Source organism: Telopea speciosissima, chromosome 2 (genome assembly GCF_018873765.1).
Source record: "Telopea speciosissima isolate NSW1024214 ecotype Mountain lineage chromosome 2, Tspe_v1, whole genome shotgun sequence".
Taxonomy (NCBI): Eukaryota; Viridiplantae; Streptophyta; class Magnoliopsida; order Proteales; family Proteaceae; genus Telopea; species Telopea speciosissima.
The window spans coordinates 3,072,808-3,083,649 of record NC_057917.1 but is presented as its reverse complement, the minus strand read 5'-3'; the positions used below and the strand labels follow the sequence as shown (position 1 = coordinate 3,083,649).

Below are 10,842 nucleotides of genomic sequence, written 5' to 3'. Positions count from 1 at the left end.
CAGCGAGCGAGGAGAACTCTAGTGGAGTGAGTCTCAAGAAAATCTCCGCTATTCCAGTCCGGCCAGCCCTAGCCTGGATTAGGGGGTTGATCGGTCGGTTCAGTCCGGTTTTGGTAACCAACAAACAAAAATTATTTGAAAAAATAAATGTGGCTGCTGGGATTCGAGCCCAGGTCTCCACGGCCACAACGTGGAATTCTTACCACTAAACTACAGCCACATTATATTAATAACTTAGTAAATTAATATTAATAATCTAACATCGCCCACCTTCTCAAGATTTCAATTTGTGTCTAGTTTGACCTGCTTAGTATCCATTAAAAGTAAAGGGCAAGAGATTGTTGTTTGGCCATGTGGTCCTTGCATCAACGCAAGGGCCACTAAGAGTGCACACAATAGCATCAACATGAGTGGGATATATATTTAATTGTAAATCATATTTTCTGTCTCCTTATTATTTCTCTCTTCTCTCTTCTCTCCCATTTGTGCACACATCATTTGGTATCAAATCTCGCTACTCATGGAAAACATTGGTGATTGACACCAAGACCAAGGTGATCTACCAAAGGTGCAAGGTGGTGGAGAAACCATCCATCCCAATCCACGAGTCATACTATTAGATCAACGCACTCACAAACATTGTGTCTAAATCCTTGTTTATTGGCAAGGACTTTCACCATCTCTGGCCACATGAGAGGACTTGAAAGCTATGCAAATTCAATTCCAAGGACTTGTTCTTGAGGACATGACCAAACTCAAGGGAAAAGTTACAGGTACGTGGAATATGTGGAAGTACAATGTAGTTATTGAGAGAAGTTACGTAAAAGTGGTAGGATGGATTATAGGGAAGTAGTGGAATAAGTTATGCAACCATGCACATTATATATACAAGTACATGAGACAAAGAGGGAAGTCTTTGAATCCTAATTTATCTCTTGAGGTTAACTTGATAAGAGGTCGGCTACCTCCCAATAAGCTAAGACGTCAGGCTTCGTCCGTAAAGCCAATCCTTATGCCTATTTTATCTCTTTAATTTTAAATCATATTTTCTCTCTCCCTATTATTTCTCTATTTTCCTATTATCTCTTTAATCCTCTATTTTTGGAACTGATCAAAAGGTAGGTTGACCGAATGCTTTTGAATGGAGATAGATTTGGTTACCCTTGCAATGACAATTAGGTCTTCAAAGGTTCTGTGGTCTTCATAGATTTGGTTACCCTTGCTATTTGTACTTAAAAGATTTGTCACAATCATCTTTTGACTAATGTAATCATTGATCTCCTAGCTAAGACGATAGTAAAATCTTCTTCTTCTTCTTCTTTTATAGATCACCATTCATGTTTTGCGGGAGATGCGGTCATATGAGATCCTTTTGAGAAATTCTGATTTCGTTTGAGTGATAAGCCTATTATAATGAGAATTTTAATAATTATACCTAGATGTTGATATTGTAACTGTATTTTAATCATTTTTTTACAATTTTTGTGACCTTTAAAAAAAATATAACTATCATTCATTATATATTAAAGGGTATTTATTATACATTAGGAATCAAACTACCCATATAATTTGCGGTTATCAACCTACCTAGTATTAGAGAATAGAGATTTCATGAAACAATTGCTTCTAAAGGTTTGCATGAGTTGAAGATCACACAAAAGTGGATATTGCATTAGATTCGAAGAATGTGTTTGGTTTGTATTATTGGAATAGATTTTAGGTCTATAATGCATTCTAAAACTTGATTGTTTTTCTTTTTTTACCCCTTCAAAATGCATTCTAAATCCAAAATATATTCTGAGAATACATACCAAACTACAACCTTATTCTCAACATCGTGAGTTTTGAATCTCATTTTGTCTCCATTTTATGTCTATACGACACCATTTGGCTTCTTCACACTCACTACTCATGCACATGATATCACGTGTCGTTATCATATCAGAATCACCAAAGACCAATACCAAAAACTGACTTTTTATCCAAATTTGAGGGCAAAATTGTCCACTCCCTGATACAACCAATCTATATTTGTATCATATCATCGCCGTGTTATGTGTCTAATGGGGTCTACTCTAGTGAATGAGCGTTAGATTGGGCCAGCCTAGTATGGGATAGGTTAAAGGACTTGATTTAACGTGTTCCATCAGCTCTTTAGCTTTTGGTGTATCGGTCAAGTACCTAACACGCTGATACTGGAGACTTTGCCGGAGGTAGCAATAAAACTACCCATATAATTTGCGGTTATCAACCTATCTAGTATTAGAGAAGAGAGATTTCATGTAGCAATTGCTTCTAAAGGTTCGCATGAGTTGAAGATCACACAAAAGAGGATATTGCATTAGATTTGAAGACTGTATTTGGTTTGTATTATTGGAATAGATTTTAGGTCTCGAATGCATTCTAAAACTTGATTGTATTTCTTTTTTTCTTCTTCAAAATGCATTCTAAATCCAAAATATATTCCGAGAATACATACCAAACACAACCTTAATTATTCTCAACATCATGAGTTTTGAATCTCATTTTGTCTCCATTCTATGTCTATATGACACCATTTGGCTTCCTTCACACTCACTACTCATGCACATGATATCACGTGTCGCTATCATATCGGAATCACCAAAGACCAATACCAAAAACTGACTTTTTATCCAAATTTGAGGGCAAAATTGTCTGTTTTCTGATACAGCCAATCTATATTTATATCATATCATCTCTGTGTTATGTGCCTAATGGGGTTTACTCTAGTGAATGAGCGTTAGATTGGGCAAGCCTAGTGTGGGATAGGTTAAAGGACCTGATTTAACGTGTTCCATCAGTTCTGGAGCTTTTGGCGTATCGATCAAGTACCTAACACGCCGATACCATGAAATAAATCCATGCTCGAGCTTCATCGACTAAGGAGGATATCAATTTCATCCTCCAACCGGTCATCTATTTACTTTTTGGGGGAAGGAACGTTTATTGCTGTTTCGGTGTGTACCTGTGACCGGACACAGCCCATCGCGAAAAGACTAGCACACCGTCTAAAAAGGCGAAAAGGTCTAGAGGTGCCACCGGTCTTTTTGTCTGGGCGCAGGTACACGACGAAACGCAGCACGAGTTGGCGTTCCTTTTCTTTTTATATTTTTTTTAAAGACCGATCATATTTACCATTCCTTTATTCGCATGCCAAAGAAGAAAAGGTCCGATACCTTGCATCCATTAACAGCGTATTAAAATGAAACGTCTTTGACACCGGTGGCTCCCTACCTGAGAAAACGGGGAATAACGTCCACGTTTTTTTTATGAAAAAATGTTACGTCCACGTTACTCCACAAGATCTCTATATCTTCTCTATCTATATCTCGTGACTATTTTAGTTTCCGTAGCTCGCGAAATACCAGATTACGTTTAAAACAAGCCCAGATACAAGTCAATTTAAAAAAAATTAAAAAAAAGAAGAAAAAAACAGAAAAAAATAAAAAGAAGTAACAGAATCTCTTCTTTCTCCTCTCGTGACTGCAACATTTCCCAGCTTCCCATACAAGTACGAGCGAAGCTTGGGGCAACAGAAAAGAAGATCAAAGTTTTGGTAATTCTTAAAATTATTTTTTCGGAAAGAGAAATTAAAACTGAAAAAAGTAAGAAATTATGAGGAGAGAGATTGTAGAAATCGGTAAATCTGATACGGATAAATCGGTTTGGCAATTCATTTGAGCTTGACTACCTCAGGGTTTTGGAATTCCTGTAGAGAGGTTCAGAAACCCTACAACTCTCTGAAGGTTTTCGTTTTAATCGTTTTAGTTTAACGTTTCCGATCAAACCCTAGGGTTTAGTGGCGATGTCTGCTGGAGTTTGTGGTAAGCGTCTGTGGTTCGAAGAAACCTTCGGATCTTCTTCGCCGTCGTCCTCGGCTAAGAGAGCGAGGTGTTCGACTTTTGGTTCTCCGGTCCGTTCTTCCGATTTCGGGTTCGGATCTGAAGATAAGGTCTCCATCTTACTCCGAATGTTCCCTGCGATGGATCGGGAGGTGCGTTCTCTGATGAATCTGATGTTATTTTTTTCCGAAAATTTGCTGAATTCTTAGTAAGATTGAAATTTATTCGATTAGATGAAATTCCAGTACGTGTTTTCTTGTTAGGTTTCCCCTGGGAACCCAAAAATAATAAAGCAAGATTCACATCACAATGTTTCTCTTTGCCAAATATTTATCATCTTCGTTGCTTTAATGAATTGGGCTCTAATACATTTGTTTAATTTTCGTTGAATTAGCATAGGTATCATAAAGCATGAAGCATTCATTTGCATTATTGTTCTGTTGATGTGATTTTGTCGATGTGACACTGTATAATTGCAAAGATGTTTATGTTCTAGTTTATGTGGAAGTGAATTATAGCAGTTTTTCTTAGTTTTGGAGAATCTATTCTTTGTGGAAGAAGAATCTCAATTTTTCTGTTGTTTCAACTTGTTGAAGGTAAATGTTTTTTGCTGCAACATTTCCATTCTTTCATTTTTCTTACTCAATAAACCAAAACAAATAATTTATATATGGAAACATATGATGTTGAATCAATCCATCAAAAGGTGGAAGACCTCTTAATTAATTCTACCTATCTATATTTGTGACCGCTCATATTTGAATAGTGAATGATCTTTGTGTTGAAGTTATGAGTCTGCTCTTGGATTCACGATCCATGAATGCTCCTACAATTCTTTTAAGAGGTATGAATCTGATGCAGCAACATATTTGGGAAACTATGGAAGTCACATGATACATGAGTGGTTCAATTGACTCAGTAAATGTTGCATCTTACACATGATTTTTAGCTTTCCTGGCAGAGTGGCAGGGCTATTGGGAGGATGATTCTGTAATTTTTGTTTGAAGTGGGAATGAGTGGTTTTGCATTTATTCTAGAGACTACTGATCCACGTTGAAAACTGAATAAAACTAAGTCATGATGTTTTATTGCTTTAGTAGAGGTAAGTAGTAGGAACTTAATCATTGTCGGTAAAGGACTTACATTGGGAATTCAATAATCATGCTAACGTATAAAATACTTATTATAGTCTTATCTTTCACTCAGCCCCACAATGAAGTAATGGGAAGAAAATAGGTTTAATATCCAATGAGATGAGGATCACCTCCCTCCCCCCCCCCCCCTCCCAAAGAGATTTGTATGAATAGAAGAAAAGAAAAAGGAACTTAAAAGGAATGCTTTAACCATACCACACAGAGAAGTAAGGTTGAGTGGTCTTATTCTTCTTCCACTCTGGTCATGGATTTTGAGAGTTAAGAAAGGATGGCATGCCATCAAGGTTTTGAATTTTCCCATTTTGCTCCCAAGCAGGGATGAGGAAAGAGTTTATGATGTTTCCTTTCAAGGCTAGCTTAGGTTCCTTCCAGGAATAACTCATAACAAAAATTGCCAGTTATGGAAGTTAAGTGTTTCTTAGTTAGGCCCCATTCCGCAAGAATATCTATTGTTTATAGTAATTATTCCCTCATCAGAATACTGTGAATAAAACAATTTCTGATTCTCTGGTAATCTGTTTGCATTGCCATTTATGATTTCCATCAAAATATTCTGGACATGGTATTGGGTGACATGGCATTATGTAGAGCCAGCCCAAATTTCCTTTTCCGGTTTTTTAGAGCCCACCCAAATCAAGAAAAAGTTTCCTTTTCCGTTTTTTAAGTTACGACCATAAGTATAAGGAGTGTTACCTTTTGAAAAATTCGATCAAGCCTCTAACTTGTTTTTTTTTTTTTTGCTGCGACTGTTTAGTTGGTGGAAAATGTTCTAAATACAAATAATCATAAGATTGATGATGCCATTGAGAGCCTGAATGCACTTTGCCTTGGCAAAGTTTCTGGGGAAAGTGAACCTCAGAGCCTTGATTCTATGGCGGCTGCTAATGGACCCGATGTTCCAGGTAAGAGAATAGTTCCCTTATTTATTTTTTATGTATTTATTTAATTTTCTGTGCTTTACTTCATAGAGTTGTTATTGGTGATAAAGCTAATATTTTATTTTAGATCTCTTTACATCTGATCTTTTGGGTATTGATGTGCCAGGTGGTGAAAGTTGTCAAACATCTGAGCAGAATGTTGAAGAATCACATAACAAAGCTTCAACCTTTGAATCTATTAACCCCACAGATGGATCTGCATGGGTAGATATTTTTGTGCAAGAAATGATGAATGCAGTAGATCTTGATGATGCCAGGAGTCGTGCCACTAGATACTTAGAGGCTTTTGAAAGGAATGTAGTTGCTCATACAAGGGCATCGGAGGAGGTACAAAATTTTTCAAATTTATTCTATGTGACTGCCATATTGCAATAGTAGGATGCATCTTTGTTCCGCTCTCACAAATGGGTCTATTTCCTTTGCTGTTACCCTTTTACTGGAACAGCAAGAGCTCACTTCTCTTAGAGAGCATCTGCAGAACTTGTTAAGAGACAACCAAATACTAAAGAGAGCAGTTGCAATCCAGCATGAACGTAATTTGGAGCAGGAGGAGAAGGCAAGGGAAGTGCAGCAGTTGAAGCATGTGATAAGCCAGTACCAAGAACAGTTACGGACTTTGGAGGTAGTTGATCTAAACTTTGCTAAATTTGTCTCATTGTTTGCTTGTGCACTTACCTTTTTCTTCTTCTATGGCATATGATATGTTAAAAGCTCTTACTAGGATAGTTCTTTGTCTACTTTTATGGCATGCTACAGTTTCTTTAAAAGCTTCTACGGGAATGTTTAGCGTCTTATCATTACAGTATTTATCATGCTAATCAACCTCAACTGGAGAAAACATGGCTAGCCTTATCTTCTTATGTAACAAAGTTTACTTGTTCTGATATATGCGTATGAACATGGATACTGGTACTTTACATAATGGAATAACTGTTACCAGCCTTATGTCGTAGGTTTACTTTTAGCATTAGTCATGTACTTATGTTGCTGCAGAACATATGGGTCTAGAAAAATCTGTTATCTGATTTATTTATGTCCCTCTTTTCCCATCTATTCATTCTCCTTTTGTTCTTTAGACCTCGGTTTTACCTATTTTGTTTTGTATGGATCCATGTAGCCGACACCATTAAGATAGAGCTGAGTTTGTTGTTGTTTTTTTGTATATTTTGTCCACAAGAAATGATGACCTTTGAACAGTCCCAATTATTTTGGGGCAAATTATATGGCTGTAATGAGAAAAGCCAAGATCCACTAGACTAATTCATTTCTGTTGATGGCTTTTTCCTTATTTATTCTGAATAGAGGTGAAGCTGACTATTGTGTAATAGGCCTAAAGGGGTAATTGTGGATTGGCCTAATGTCTTCTGCCTTTGTCCATTCAGTCCTGCAGTCTTCCAAGCTGTTTGTTTTTCTCCCAGAAATACCGGCTATCCCTATGATGATGTGCCATGTTTTCATATCTCCTTCCCTCTCTTTCTTTTTCCACCCCTTTATGCAATACCCTTCCGTATCAGCCGATACGTGTAGTATCTTTAAGGTACCAATACGATACGGTATTGATATGATACCTAAAAAAGTGGTATGGTACATTAAGAAACCTCATCCTTTATACATAATCAATTGCATGCACTTGTTTCGTCGTACTTTGTTCTCCTTTTTATACATAATATATTTTACATAATACTTATTTATAATGTTTTATGCATCAAATCTGTATTTTGTATATATCCTAACCATTTCCATACGTTTCTTGGCTATTTCCAGTTGTATCTTTTGCGTATCTTGCATCTCTCCAATACTATTTGATATCTCTCTTAACATCACCCTTCCAATATGGTACCCGATACCAATACTTTAAACCTTTTCTTTATGCTGTCGGATTTCAGCCCAGTAGGTGGGGGTGAGGTGACATGGCACTATTCTTTGGTCTGCCACCTAAGCTCATAATGTCTCTGGTAACTGGCCTTTCAGAACTCCGTTCACCAGGCAGAAAATAATGGAAACAAGAAGTGAATAAAGAGAAGGTATGGCGGTGACAGAATAAAAAGGGATAGCTTGGGTACAAAGCTGGTTGGAGTTGGGGAAGGGGGGGGCAACTTGGGATGGGCTCCCAAGCCTGATCAGGCCCAATCCAACTTTTTCCTGCCCTGGGTTAGGTTTGGGAAATACAAGCCTGTGATTTCAGCCAAGCCAGTTCTGATCTTTTTTTTTTCTTGGGTAAGTGGTGGTGGTGGTGATGGTTATGTTCTGATCCTGGACTACATGTGTAGGTATTACTAACAACAACAACGGTGACAAGCTAAGCCTTAATCCAACTTAATGGGGTTGGCTACATGGATCCATAACACAACAATGGAAAACTGAATATATTATTATATATGATATTTTTATGCATCTACTTTAGTTATATTTGTTAAGTATAAAGGAAGTATCCGGTGTACATATGTCTTAGTTTTCTTGGATTTATATTGTAATTGGGCTTATCTGACCCATTCTGATTTTGGTTCCATCACTTCCATCTCCATTAAATTGGATCCTTGGCAAAGTTCCGCTTCCAACTTCAAAAATGAGTTTGAAAAAGAAATTGATCCTGAGGATGCTTGTCAAAGTTGCCTTTCAACATAAAAATGAGTTTTAAAAAGAATTTGATTTGAGGGATTGATTAGAGAATTTATTGTTTCCTTGCAGCTGAATAATTACACATTGAAGCTTCATCTGCAGAGGGCGCAGGAGAGTAGCTCTATTCCAGGGCATTTTCACCCAGATGTATTTTAAGGAAAATGTCTTCCTTCCCCATAGCCTGTTGTTCAGTTTGTATTTTGCTCTTTGCTTCTTGGTACTTCCGATAGGTTTGAACCAGCATGAGAGTCAATCATGGTTCATGAATTGTAGTCGATTCCACGAGGCAGCTAAAAAAAATCAAGCCATTATGTCATATGCAGCTGGTGTAGCCGTTTCAGGTTCTAGTTACTCAACTGGCGTTGGTCGTATAAGCTTCAGGTTTTTTTCTGTGATGTTGCTTAACTTGCACGAAAGGAAGATCAGTTGTTTGGATTTGCAATGACCTAGGAGTAAAGCTTATTGTCGTAGTATATGATGTAAATTTGGTGGAGAAAGAGGGGTCAAGGTGACCTATAATAGTTTGTTTTTACTATGTATTTGCTTTCGCTTGATGAAATGAAATTGGTTTGAGGTGAATGTATACCTTACCAGATAGCTCTAGTTATGTTTGGGTCATTTGCTGTCATAGGTTGATATCTTTTGATGTTGATTGATTCTTATTCTTTTATCTGGAATTAAGATTCATGGCCTTGATTAGAACAAAATGTATAAGCAAAAGGTTTTATGGATGGTTATTTTGACCAAAGTGTCTATGGATTGGTGTTGTGGCAATTCCGACGATTGGATATCTAGAGAATGATTTGGATTGATCACTTGCCAAATTTCATATTTAAATACCCGAAAGGACTCTCCTCTCAAACAGTGTAAGCCCGGCACTAACAATGGACTTAGATAAAAAATACCCGAAAGGATCCAAAAAGAAAAATTTCGCCTTTTTGTCCACATATTTCTGGACCACAACCAGAAAAAAGAAAAAAGGGTTTATGTGGCAATTGTTATTGCATAGATATATAGGAATCTTAAGAACTTTATGCCAATATTGGGGAACCGGCTTTCATTGCATGCATTTCCACCCAAATGAAATGAATCTCGTTTTTAACAGGTTAGACAAAGAGAATAGAAAATCCAATTACAGATCTGATCGCTCCACGATTTTCGAGTTTGATCAACCCCAAAATACTCGGTTTATACTCCCAGCAAGATACGGCGAAGCCAAGGATCAAGGGGGGTTCCTGCTATAGCTTATGTCCCTATTAGAGTAAGGCGTGCAACTTATACAATGATATGTTAACTTTAACTTAGATTCAACCATACCATCCCATTTATTTCCATATTACATTGTATTTCAGCTAGGGGTGCAAGTTTGGTCCCGACGGCCCGAGCCTGCCCTGAGCCCAAACAGGGGCTGGGTTAAGATACATTGGCCTTGAGGGCGGGTCAGGGTTGAGGCCTCGGGCTAAACCCAGCCCGGCCCAACCAGACCCTGTCTTCTTCTTCATGTTCTTTTTTATTTTCTTGTTCTTCTTCTTGTTCTTCCTCTTCTTTCCCAGTCCGACCAGCCCATTGATCTCCCTTTCCCAGCTTGGCCAGCCCATGCATCTTCCTTCCCCCCCTGATTAGCCCAGCCCCGGCCCGACTTTGAGGGTGGGTCAGGGTTGGGCCCGGGCCCAACTAAGGGGACTCAGGGTTGGGCTAGGGTTTTAAATGGCCCGGCCCAACTCGACCCTGTTGCAGCCCTAATTTCAGCAAACCATTGCCTTTAAGAAAAAATCATCTTTTCACTGAATGTCCAAAGCTCTAATTTACCATTTAGTCAACTCCAGGCTGAAAACCACCCTCAAGATTTGATGTTCCTGGGGTGATCTCAAACTCATAGTTCTAATGAGGTGGAGATGATGGGTGGTTCATAGATAATGCATCAAGAACCATATTAACTTGATATGATCCATATTAAATTTGACCAAACTGCCAATTCATCATCTATGTTCTTGACAACCCATCTTTGGTTTTCTTCCCTTACTCAGAAAAATGACTTGACTTGTCATCCTTGTTTTAAGCTAAGGAGATAATGAAGACACAGGCATTTGAAGGGGAGATGAGTGTAGCAGGAAAGAAATCCTTGCATCAGAAGCAGCCTTGACGATGGTAGATTAAAAACAAAAACTGAAACATAACATTGTCAGTAGCCTTTTTTTCTCTTGCCATCCTGTGAAAGTCTCTGAATCGAAGTTATAGAAGCTATGGAGGATAGAAAGAGTATTGCAC

General features: G+C 37.9%; 1 protein-coding gene and 1 non-coding gene across 2 annotated transcripts; one reads left to right on the top strand and one right to left on the bottom strand.

Annotated features, from left to right (window-relative positions):
* Positions 1-148: 148 nt before the first annotated feature.
* Positions 149-220, bottom strand: TRNAH-GUG. The gene has a single exon. It is a non-coding gene; the product is annotated as a tRNA-His (tRNA).
* Positions 221-3,503: 3,283 nt separating this feature from the next.
* LOC122652900 lies at positions 3,504-9,012 on the top strand. Its single transcript, XM_043846783.1, has 5 exons — positions 3,504-4,015; positions 5,772-5,919; positions 6,062-6,282; positions 6,401-6,577; positions 8,644-9,012. Exons 1-5 carry the CDS (start codon positions 3,827-3,829, stop codon positions 8,728-8,730), a joined length of 822 nt encoding a protein of 273 aa, XP_043702718.1. The 5' UTR covers positions 3,504-3,826; the 3' UTR covers positions 8,731-9,012.
* Positions 9,013-10,842: the final 1,830 nt, after the last annotated feature.